Source organism: Pungitius pungitius, chromosome 4 (assembly GCF_949316345.1).
Source record: "Pungitius pungitius chromosome 4, fPunPun2.1, whole genome shotgun sequence".
Lineage (NCBI taxonomy): Eukaryota > Metazoa > Chordata > Actinopteri > Perciformes > Gasterosteidae > Pungitius > Pungitius pungitius.
In genome coordinates this window covers 10,602,828-10,615,897 of record NC_084903.1, presented here as the reverse complement: position 1 = coordinate 10,615,897, position 13,070 = coordinate 10,602,828, and the positions used below count along the sequence as shown (strand labels likewise).

General features: G+C 42.4%; 1 protein-coding gene across 1 annotated transcript; it reads left to right on the top strand.

The window, feature by feature from the left end:
• The first annotated feature begins 3,135 nt into the window (after positions 1–3,135).
• On the top strand, positions 3,136–8,006 carry si:dkey-56m19.5 (proteoglycan 4). Its single transcript, XM_037451528.2, has 2 exons — positions 3,136–3,362; positions 5,330–8,006. The coding sequence occupies exon 2, from the start codon at positions 5,338–5,340 to the stop codon at positions 7,441–7,443; it is 2,106 nt and encodes a 701-aa protein (XP_037307425.2). The 5' UTR covers positions 3,136–3,362; positions 5,330–5,337; the 3' UTR covers positions 7,444–8,006.
• Positions 8,007–13,070: the final 5,064 nt, after the last annotated feature.

Here is a 13,070-nt window from a genome sequence, read left to right as displayed (position 1 = left end):
GTCACATGCCAATAAGTGATGTCATTGCAGGTCTTTTCTTCACAGATCAGCTGATGGAGAACACTGCGATATCAACAATGTAATCGTGGCATTAAGTACAACATGCTTGTAACCGCTATCACAGTGATTGCCGGTAGAGGTTTACTATACAACGTGATCCCCAAGACCCTAGAAAACGTAATTTTACCAAACCATTTACATTGGTCACAATGGGTTCAACTGCAAGTCAAATGAATGAAGGTGTAGGCTACTTTTTGCTGTCTAGCAGCACTTTACAGGGCCACATCCTCTACTAGTCTGCATTCAGTGAAATAAAGTAAAGCAAGACATCAGGCTTTGAGGGAGTATCATGGTTACCCAGCAGTCAAATAAACACATACCATGATGGTATCTATAGATACAGTTGAACACAACTTAGTGATTCAATGGAGACTGGTCACAAAATGGATTGATTTAATTTGTATGGTAGTTTTCATGAAGAACAAACACATGGGTACTACAGGAATTGTACACGGTTTGTGAGTTGTTCACTATTCATGGATGGCGGGTGTTAGATGGCTATTAAATCTGCAACCTAGTCACAATGTCAATCCTTTCCATTGTATTAAAATGTGTAACGGATATGAAGTCAATGAATCTGTGTAAACCCTCATCATTTTGTTGTTTAATCAAATTAATTTTGAATCAACCTTTAGCATAAAAAATAAGGCTCTGTGGTAATTTAATTTGCATTCATGGTGTCATACTATTAATGCTGTGAGATAATGTCTCCAGAAGAGGATGCTGTTCGTTTTCTCTCTTTTTCTTTTTTCTCTCTGAAACTGAATTTGTATAAATTATAACCAAATAATTTAAAATACCTATTCTCCCTTTCCTCCAATGGCTACTATTTGACACCTTTGAACTGGTATCATATTTATGGAGCAAATCAGTATCCTTTTTCAATTTTTGTCCACAAACAACAGATTTTATTTAAATTGGCTGTGAATTATTAACACATAGCCCAGTCATTTTTGCCCATTCCTGCTGCCACCGAGCTATTGGCTGATAGAGTTTTGCCTAACACACCTAACACCTCTTTATCTATCGACCTAGTCATGCTCTGGGTCAGTCTGGGCCCAAAGGGTCCAGGCCTTGTAGACAGAGCATTGGACATTTTCATTTAAACTCTTGGGGATTTTCCAAAGGGCTTCCCACACACGTCTGTGAGTCTTCTGACATTGTGGAGCAGTGTGGTTGGCTGGAGCGGTGGTTATTCTCCTGAGAATGCATTCCAGAGCGTTTGCATCATGTGAAATTTAGTCTTGGCTACCCTAGTGTCACTGTTTAGCTCTGCTACCAGCAGGGAAAACAAACATGGTGGATCTTATAACAGATAGAAACTAGAACTCAGGTTCAGGCAGAAAAAGAGCATGTCATACAAGATCAACTATGAAACAGACTTTTTCAACAGTGCTGTGAGTTTGTTTTTCTCTTGTTTACATATTTTCTTACGCTCCACATTTTTTGGTGGTACTGACTGAACCAGGGGTATTTCTCATTGATGGTGAGTCATACAAAATTTAAATGGGTAAACATAGATACTCAAAGTAAGATATTTGCATATAAGATAGCAATTAGGTAATTTTTACATCTAAAATGTTTTTAACTTATATCACTAATGCCCTAATGCAACACATAGGTGCTCTGCTATGGACTCTTGAAACAGGAGAGGGTGCTGTCTCCTCAACAATATTGTGGGTTAATAATCAATAAAGTGATGCGTATATTTAATAAAAACTACTTTGGGAGGAAAAAACACAAGAGGGGGAAAGAAAAGAACAGGTAAGTTATATAAAAATAAAAGTCTCCTTAAATTACCAAAACCCTTTGGATGTTTCACATCCTGGAATTTAACATATATTATTTTTTAGTAAATCATTCATGATATGAAAACATACAATAAGTTACATAAAAGCTCATGAAAGATATTCATACAATCCTAAACTAACCCAGATTCCTTACTTAATCCCTTCTGAGTAAATAAATAAACTAACCACCAGTAACCACTATTCTATCATTTGTAAAATGTTCTAAAATCCCAACAACTACCCCCCACCTAAACTCCCAATAAAAATAAAACCTGTCTGGTTGGCTTCCTTTCTTATTAATTAGTAGGTTAGTGAGTTTTGAGTAATATAATCCTTTCGTCAGACCCATTGTTGTGCGTGGTGAGTAATGTCTTTCTTCCAGTTTCACTGGATGTTCCCGTAGATTGTAAATTGTAGGAGAGGCCGTATCTTGCTTTTTCTTTTCACAGTTTAAATAAATGAGCTGCTGTTGGAAGAGATATAATATGTTTATGTTGCTGGAGAAAGAGGACGTGAGGTCTTGATTATTTGATTTATATACACACCATCTGATTTTCAGATGCATCAACCTGACGGTGTGTCTCTCCTGCCTCAGTCAGAACTGTTGAATAAGAAACCACTCTCACCTGGAGGGGCCAGTTGTTGAATATCATTTAGTGTCCGCCCGGACCAACTTGTTCTAAAACAGGCAAATACAACGAGGCGCAATGCATCACAATACTTCACAACATTAGAGTGAACTGTTGGTCCTTAAAAAAGAACCATCCATTCATTTAAGGCAGAGATGAGATTGCCTATAAAATACTCTAGCCTATAATGCTGAATGATTTAGATGAGTTATTCTGAAGCTCAAATCAATGTCCATATATCACTTTACTGCAGCTGAAGAAGAAAGTACATTTTGCAATCATGTAGATTAAATTCACCACGTTTTAAATAAAATGAAACCAGTTTGCTTTATACTTTACTGGCCATGGTTTAAAAGGTGCAATCGTGGAATCACTGTGCTTTTCGTTGGCATATAATCACTGTGTGTGTCCTGCACAATCGACTGTGCTGGCACATTACCACCTATGCATAATTTAAATGATATCTATTATAATATTACTCCTGTGGGGAGAGGGGTTAACAAGAAATCCTGTGGTACTCAAAGCATGAGCAGAGGAGAATGGGCATTTTATAACGTGAAATTGGTGCAAGTTTGCTCATAATCACGAATCAGTATTTACACAGCAAAGAAACGTGGGCTCTGACGTGGGCGCAAACGGGAGAGGAGGGGTTAAAGACTGGGAGGGTATACGTTGCAGACGGGGGACGGGTGGGCTGGATTGTGATAGCGACAGATGTCTAGAAAACTGTGGGGAGGCACTCCTCAGTTCCCTACACAGTCCCACACTGCACCTCGGAGGCAGGGGCGGAATCCGCAGCTGTCACTCCAAAGGTTTACCTCCATTAGCACATCCAACCGGCGCCTGGAAAAGAAGCCCAAGTGATCCCTCTCGAGACATACAGGTCGGTCTAATGCACACCACTGCCTCGGTATTTTTTATTTTAGTTCAGTTTCAAGAGTAGGATCTTGGTTCTTTGGGTGAAATGAAAGAAAAGAAGTGAGTAAGAAAGACAACAGCAGGCGTACCCATTGTTCTCTCTTTATCTGCCTCTCTCCTTGCCTTTCTCCTATTATGCACATTTTCACCATATAACATTTCAAGGCTGCTATAATAATGAAGAAAGGCTTCCCCCCCCCCTTCCCGTTCTGTGGTCAGATGTGATTTTGTGCTTCTTCTTCTTCTTTTTTTTGCAAGCCTGGCTATTGAAAACAAAAAAAACTGGGATAAAGAAAAGCGCAAAGCAAAAGTTCTGAAGTTGTTTTTGCTCATTATGTATCGACGCGTTACCGTGATGAATTTCGTTTTCTTTTTGCATGCTTGTGTTAATGCGACGTTTTCAAATGCTCGTGAACAAAAAAGGGCAGAGCAGCTGAGAGAAGCAGCGGTGGGCGGGTTGAAATGGGGGATGGAGACCCCTCCACAGCTTTTATCACTCCAATGTATATTCAATCCCCCTGTTTAATACTCATAGGCGCGTATCTTCCACTACAGTACAGGTTTATTTAGGTTTATTTGCTGGCACTTCAGCACAACACATTACTTTTTTTTGTCGGGGAGGATCTAGTGGTGAAGAAACCTCATCCTTTGTTACCGGCAAGCACATGCTGCCGACCACTTCATGTCTTTACCTCTCCGAATGGGTTTAAAGCTCTTTTTTTGCGGACTGCATTGACGTATTTAATCTGAAATTGGCTTGAAAAATGTCCGCAATCGATTTTATCCAAAAGTCAGGGCGTTATCTTTCAACGGTACATTTTTGCTTTGTTTGATTTTAAGGCTGCAGGACCAATAAGGTTTGCCAAAGAGAGGGCAAATTAGAAATGAATCACACAGGAAAACGCCTGATTAGTTGGCAGAATTGTTTTTTTTGTTGGTTCGAAAGCAGATGAAATGGGTTATTTTTAACCATTGGTCTGTTCATTTGACCGTCTGATGGATGTATAGCTTGTATCCCATTGTGGTACATGGTACATCCTGTCATGATTGACCCATTGCAGCACTGTGGACAGTTCCCAGATTGTTCATATAGCATTTTGGACATTATACTATTTATATTGTTTCCTTGGAAAAGCGTCTCTGAAACCAAAAGAGCCCACTAAGACTGTGGTATTTTAAGTGAATGTTACCTGTAATTGCCATCTGTTTAAGGACTCTTTTGATTTGTTCAGCATCAGCTGAAACATTATCACAGATAAAGTTGAACTTCCAGTTCTCCATTCTTCCCCTGAAAGGAAGCTCCACTCTGTTGCAATCAGAAACTTCTCCACAGCCACAGCAGTGTTGACACATTCACACAAAGAACTAGTTGTACAACAAGCTTGTATACTTTTGTTGTATTTGCAGATTATACTAGTTTGATATTGTAGTTTTTGCTTTTTAGTGCACTTCTGTGATTCACATATTGTTTTTGAATTCAGGTTATACAATTACTTCAACTAAGTTTGTATCCTTAACATGTGAAAAGAAAAATAGTTGTACATTTACAACATAATGTTCAACTAAGAGTTGCAGGCTCATTTGGCATTGAGCTTTACCCAACATTCCTGAAAGGGTAGAGGCTCCGTTCAGTTGTCTACTGTAAATAAGGTTCCCATGCATTTATATTTGTGTTCTAGGCAAACTGTTTGGCTGAGAGCAGTTTCCTCATTGAACTTCCAGTTTACTTCAAGACAATAGACTCCTCTCAAGGCTCCCTTCTGATAAAACACAGTTACATTTGAAGGAACTACGTCAAATGCACTGTGCATTTTGGACAGTATGTGTTGTGTGCATTTAAACTACCAAGAAGAAGGGAAATGAGCCAGCTACGCCCCTTTAAACACTGTTTTCTCTCTCATATAAAATACACCTTCATCTTATTGTTCCTAGGAGACATCATGGGAGGCAAACTGAGCAGAAAGAGAAAGGGATACGATGTGAGCGATCCAAAGGAGCCGAAGGATGGGGCCCCTGCGACTGCTGGTGATGCGGAAGAGTCAGCTAAAGTGGAGGACGGAGCCCCACCCGCAGAAGCTAGTGTGACCGCTGAGGCAGGCAACGTGATAGAGGAAGCTGTGGGGTCAGCTGTGGCAGCAGTAACTGAAGCTGTGCAGGCTCCAGAGGAGCCCAAATCTGCACCTCCAGAGGAACCAGCTGCTGCAGCTGCAAAGGAGCCTGCTTCTGCAGCTCCAGAGGAACCAGCTTCTCTAGCTGCAAAGGAACCTGCTTCCGCAGCTCCAGAAAAACCAGCTGCTCCAGCTGCAAAGGAACCTGCTTCTGCAGCTCCAGAGAAACCAGCTGCTCCAGCTGCAAAGGAACCTGCTTCTGTAGCTCCAGAGAAACCAGCTGCTCCAGCTGCAAAGGAACCTGCTTCTGCAGCTGCAGACGAACCAGCTACTTCAGCTCCAGAAATATCAGCTCCTGCAGCACCAGAGGTACCAGCTCCTTCAGCTCCAGAGCAACCAGCTCCTGCAGCTCCAGAGGAACCAGCTACTGCAGCTCCAGAGCAACCAGCTCCTGCAACTCCAGAGGAACCAGCTACTGCAGCTCCAGAGGTACCAGCTCCCACAGCTCCAGAGGAACCAGCTACTGCAGCTCCAGAGGTACCAACTCCTGCAGCTCCAGAGGAACCAGCTACTGCAACTCCAGAGGTACCAGCTCCCACAGCTCCAGAGGAGGCAGCACCTGCAGAAGAGAAGGGGGATCCAGTGGCACAAGAAGAAGCTCCTGTAGTAGTCAAACCAGCTTCTACAGAAGAGAAGGCAGCTTCAGTGGCACAAGAACAAGCTCCTGCAGTAGAAGAACCAATTCTTGCCGAAGAGAAGGCAGCTGCAGGTGCACAAGAACTAGCTGCAACAGTAGATGAACCTGTTACAGCAACAGAGGAACCCGCTGCAGCAGCAGTAAAGTCAGCATCATTTGGAGAGGAACAGGCCCCTGTAGAGCTCCCGGAGGTTACAACAGCAGTAGCAGAAGAAGAACCTGTGGCCATTAAGGTTGAGTGTGAAGCTGCACCTGAAGAGATCATTGTAGAAGAACCTGCTACAGCTGAACAAATTGTTCCAGAGCCAAAGGTTGTTCCTGTCAGCACAGTGGAATCACTCAAGGACCAAGAGCCAGAGACAATCCCAGAGACTGTTAGTGAGCGAGAAGCCACTTTAGAGGCGACAGTGGTCCCCGCTGCTGTCCTTGAATCTGAGCCAATGGCTGAGCCAGCTGCAGAGCAGCAAGCCCCAGAACAAGAGCCGGCAGCAGAGCTTGAGTCAAGGCCACAAGAAGAATCATTGGAAGCATCCGAGCCAGAACGTGAGGCAGAAGCACCAGAGCCGGAGCTTGAACAGTTACCAGAGCCAGAACCTGAGAAAGTACTACAGCCAGAGCCTGAGCAGGTGGCCGATGCAATAGAATCTGCAGCAGAGGAACAAGTAGGAGAATTTGCACCAGAACCAATCAAGGTAACCGAGGTTACTGAAGTCGACAATGCGGAAGCAGAATCAGTTGAGCTCGTGGCGACTGCAGCAGAGAAGGTCCCCACTGATTATCAGCCTGTAGAAGAAGAATCAGTACGTAGCACCGAGGCAGCACCTGAGCCAGAAGCAGCAGAACCTGTCCCTCAGATAGTCATCTCAGAGTCCGTCTCTGCCACCGAAATTACGGCTGATTCCGAAGAGGTAGCTGAGGCCCCAGTGGAAGAGGTGTCTTTCCCGGAGCCTGAGGAAGAAAACAAGATGGAAAACGGAGATATAAAGAGCCCTTCTGGTACTGAGGATGTGGTGGAAGTGGATGCACATCCAGCTGTGAATGGAGAGTGCACACATTCATCCGCCCCACAGATAGAGGGATGTGTTAACGGTAATGAGAAGGAAGACGAGATGCCTATCAAGGAGCAGAGTGACTCTGAACTGAAAAAGGAGGCAAACCTGAGCGGGGATGTCCGCGATGTTCCCGATGCAGTCGCTGACATGGCAGACGGTCTCAGCACTGAGATCACCCAGGCAGTCTGAAAAAGAAGATCTTTCGAATCAATGTGAATTCAGTTTAATCCTCTGATGGTGCGAGAAAGCCATCAAGCTATCACAAACACAGCTAGGCTTTCTGGAATGCTCCAACCACTGCAACCTCTATAGTGGTAACTGAGGCAAAAGGAAGTTTTCTTTCGAGAAACCAAAAATGAAATGTAACCACTTCAGGATAGCAGGAGAGCGAGAATAACAGGAAGGAAGATGGAAGTGCAGAGAGGATGAATTTGGAATTGGAGGTTGAGTGCAGACAGAGTGTGAAACTGAGCAGCGGAGCAAAACTATTGGGCAGTAAATATGATATTAATGAATGGAAGGAATACATTTGTCTTTGTGTGAACGCCCGAGGAATGTTACAGAGTGGTTTTACAGGAACAGCTTTCATTATTAGTATATTATCTGATTTAGAATGTCATGTATCCTTTCTATTACTGTATGCGGAGATGTGACGTAAACATTTGGCCTTTTATAATAATGGTACCTGTGAGGACTGTTCATTTTAAATTGATTGTTCGGAATAGAGAATAAAACGAGATTGTTATATCCTACAGTGATCTTCCTTTCTTTTTCTGCATTCTCCCAGCATCAAGTGTGTGACAAATGTCTGAGGCAGTGGATAACTAGTACCATTATTACATTATATGATCAGACTTTCTCGACAACTAATCAATTGATTGTGACTAATTTCACACCATAAACTTCAATATATATGTATATGTATGTATTTTTTTTTATTGTACTTGTAAGTGAAGCAGCGCCACATCTTTAACAGATCTTATGTTGATTTCAAACCACTTATGTGTTTCAAACCACAGATACTTTTAGCTTTAGTGGGTCAATCTTTTATTGATCATTCATATTTACTAAGAGCAATGGCCTTTAGGTCACTGGCCACATTACAAATATGTTGTTTGGCGACTGCAACATGGCTGCCGAATGAACGCAGCCGGCATGAACAAAAGGATTTTATTTTACCAAGAAATATCATTCTACCTTCTCAGATAATCTTCCTCACCTCTTTCTCTTTCACATCCCAATGTCTACAGCTGAGGCTCTATGCCATAGCCAGCACACCCTGCCAACATTTCACAGATCCATACCGGCTAGAGGGACTAAAGGGGGGAGGGGCAGGAATGCTTGCAGGATCCAGAGAGAAGGAGGTGGGGGGGTAGGGGGAGGGTCCTCTGGGATGAAAGCAAGTGCTATGATGCTGCGGAGGGGAAAAGAAGATAGATTTCCTCCCTTTTGGCAACGCACATTGTGAGAATTTTTCACAGATAAAAATGGACAAGCAATGGGGATGAGTCGGATGGTAGTTGGTGGGGATAAACACGTTTTGACACCTACTTGATGCCTCCTTATAGAATGCTGCCACGCCTACAGCTCACACTAATGTCAGAGACGAGAGGGCCTTTGTCATGCAGGTGCCAATGCACATACATTAACACGAGGCAGTGTAATTATCTTGTTTTGTCCTGTGCATCTGTGTGTGTGTGTGTGTGTGTGTGTGTGTGTGTGTGTGTAGATATGTGAGCGGTGGCGAAGATGGGGAATTATGGGTTTGTAAATTGGAGGATCCGCCTTAATAGAGTATGGTCATCCAACCTTGAAATAACTACTGGGCCGTGGGTCAGAACATTAAAGGAGATCTGATAGGGATAAAGGTAACCTCCCATTGAAGTAGCTCCATAATGGGCCCATGCACATACCAGCTCACTCCGGTTTCTTAAAAAAAAAATACTCCGGTGCTGCGCATTTATGAAAGGAATGTTGTGGAGAGAGCTTGGGAGCCGGGAGGATGAAATCGCTTGCATCGCTTATTTCTGAACAGTTTGGCCCGAAAGACTTACTTACTTACTTATCCAAGTGGGTTGCTGCCGTAGGTCGGTTTGGAAACTATTTAATTGGAAAAGAAAAAAGTAGAAAAGACAGCAACATATATGGACAAATGATACCTTAAAAATGTGATTTTAATAGGTTTACTCTTAAATGGCTAATATGTGAGTAATACACATACGTGAGTAGCACAGTAAAAAAGACACAAAGAAGCCTTTAAATGGAAGCAGAGAGACAGTTTGACAGATGGAAATGTCAAAAACCAAAGAATCATTCTATTCATTTCAGCCAACATGGTTTGATATGTCTAAAGTCCTGTTGAAGGTGCATCTTTTTCACATTTCCCTGTTCATCTTTTCCACCACTCGCCCACATGAAAGTGTGTTTTCATGTGGGGGAACAGTGTTCTTGTCTTGTGCATCTTGATTTAAACACTGCTTTAAAGTTGCATAGTTGTGAAAGGCCAGCTGCACTGCCTGGTTACCCCAACACTATGTGCTCTATATGCAAGCTCCTGCACAAAGCTCAGACTGTGTTCCAGCTTCTTTTTGTGTGAAAACTAGCCTGCAGGCTTTAACTATCCCCGGTTGATGCCTCTGAGAAGCGAAAGGAAAAAGAAAACGTGAACTAAATCCAAAGGCCATATTATGAGGAAATTAATGAGGCACTGACCTACTGGGTCAAGTTGTTTTTTTAGGTATTGAATACACAGATCTAGAAGTCACTGTAGATGTATTTCTAACATACTCATCCATATACTAAGGGCGCTTTAAAACTCTTGTTACATATTATGATTTAAAGGAACTTGGATGGAAATCGGAAGCATTTACTCTTGCTCTGTACAAAATCACTTCCCATTCATAACATACTGGATTAGATTCACCTACTACCTTCTTATTTGAGAACCCAAAGTCCTGTGTGAAATGTATTCATTGTATGATCCCCTGAAAATGCAAAAGAAAATGTAAAGAAGTAGTATCTCTGGCATGTATGCTACTTTCTCCTAATCCCACAATGCAATGCAGTCCATTTCAGAGACCAGCAAAAATGACCTGTGTCGTGTGCAAGTATACACCTGTCCCAAAATGATGACGAATAGTGTATGCATCTCAATTTACAGCTGAATATAGGTTTTAAAAATCTATTATTGGTACTATGGACAAAGTCAAGGGGTGATTTTAGACAAAGCAACAATCTAAATCTAAAGTTCAGCAATAAAACCACCTTAGTGGATTCTTAAAACTCTTAATGAGAGTTTTAAGAATCGGATGCTTCTGTGGAACAACCTGTTTCCTCTTTGTTATTACTGAGGTAAAAAACAGGGGCGTGTGAGTGTGTGAGGGATGACTGCCAATATTTTCTGATTTAAGTAGATACCGTGGCTCCATTCACTCAGCCCGTTGATCAGAAAATAAGAGTCAGATGGCCAAATAACAGCTAATCATTATTCATTATTCAAGCAAGGGGGTGTCAGAGCAGAAGTACATACACACAGTTAATAGCTAAAGACTGTGCCTACACAAACAACATAGGATGTTTATGCCTGGTTAAATCGTTCTCGCTCACTCTTTATGTCCATCCTGCACAAATTAGTTGCCTTACTGTCTCCTCTCTTTTCGCCTCCGGACCTGTAAATCTTTCCAGTCTCCTTATCTCTCTCTCTTTTTCTGAACACGGTGACCCTCCCACCCCCGAATCCATCCATCTGGGTATATGCGCTAACCCCGTCATGAGACAGAGCTCAGTGATCAATATTGATCCGTGGAGTTAGTCTAATGGACGCCGAGAGTAGCAGTGAGTCTCCTTTGTCTGCTCAAAGATCCCATCCCACCCTTAACTTCACACACAAGCACACTTTCTGTCTTGCAAACACAACCCCCCCCCCCCCCCCCCCCCCCCACACACACACACACATGCACCCACCCCACACACACACACACACAGACGTGCAAACACACATACAAACGCACACAGAAACAAAGACACTGCTTTTTATTCTGTCTCACTCTGCCGATGCAGCTGCTGTGCTGACTGAGCACTTTGCACATGCCCATTTTGTTTTTTCTGCGTGTGAGAAAGAGAGAGGGAGAGATGGTGGACATTGGTTTCCCCATCAACTGTGTCTATGTAATCATAGATAAATCACAGCCGATTTGACAACGTTCCTATGTAAAAAAAACAGAAGATTATTTTTGGTTCGCAGCCATAAAATAACGTCATCAATGGCCTGGTTGTATTCACGTATCATAGTCAAGTACGATTGACCTTTGAATTTTTGGAGTAGTAATCCTTAATTCTTAATTTCATCAAGGCAAGACATGATGGAGAACAGGTCACCAGGGTCACCAGCTTTCTTGGAACAAACCGATACTTTCATGCAGCTTCTCTTTATGATTATGATTTGCTCCAGGAACAGCATGGAAAAGAAAGAATAGAATATATTAGATGCCTGGGGAGTATAAGACCTCTAAGACACAATAGTGACATGTCATATACCCTACTTTTTTGTTCTATTGAGGGATTTTGCGTGGGCGATATTCTTGTAGAGCATAGATTCACACCTGTAAAGATGGTGTGTTATCTATTGAGAGGGATTTCAGACACAGCTCTTGAATCCGAAGCAGTTTGATAGAATTTCAGCCATATTTTATATAATTATATACTACCTGCCTAAAATCATGTATACAACACAGATTCCATGACAATCATGTTTATCGGTGCTGCTTTGATACCATCCTTACAGAAAACAAGCAGTCTACAGGGTCTTTTACTAAACAAACACCTGTTATCTTGACTCAATCAATGAAAGAGAGGCTGCTGACGGAGAGTGCGTGAGTGTGTGTTCTAGATTAGAGATGGAAACTCATTCTGTGTGCAGTCACCTTGATCAAGCCTCCGGGCCCTGTGGGTCTCAAGGAAAGATGTAGTGAGAGGTCTATTGCTTTGATTTATTCTGACTTTCTCTCTTTCAAGGTACTCTGCCTCTTGTTACTTAATATTACTGTAAAATAATAATTGTGTTTCTCTGAACTCAAGAATGATTCAACCAAACCAAACCAAACCAAATTCATTGTACGTTCCTTAAATGTACAATTTCTATACCTGAAGATTGATGAAGTCGGTGAAAAGACTTGAAGCTCTGTTATATAAAGCTGTACTCACAAAATTCTTTTTAAAGGGGAACTAAATACGACTAATTTTCTGTTTGCTTTTAGTTGCAGCTAAACCTACGGGAAAGTTATGTCATTGCCCCTGACCTTCGGTTATTTACCAAAAGCGGAAGAGTGAGAGCACTTTTAGCCGATCTATTTCTATATCAAAAAGTACTAATACAGCGTTGGTGGCTTGATAATTCAATTCCAGTGGAAAATTGTTTCAGCTCCAGCCACCGTGGCTGCAAAGAGTTGTCCTTTGGCGAGCGATGACCTTCACTGTGCCTCCAGTGACAAGGCTAAATCAAAGCTGCTGCTTGTTTAAGACAGCCACTGCACACTGACAGCAAGGCCCCTGGTGAATTATTTATACATGAAATGAAACGACCTCTGGCACTGTGAGGACGGAGTCGGAAAGAGCAAGGACAAGACAGACCGAGTAAGACGGAAATCCAGAAGGAGGAGAGAAAGTCGCAGCGACAAAGGGGTCGTTTTCCGTAAATGTGCCCATTCATGACATTTAAAGCAGGAATAAGACGAAGAGCGAGAGCGAGGTAACCCAAAGCTAAGCTCACAGGGGGGAACCTGCAGGTCTTTCCCAACCTGTTGGAGCAATCACTGTTG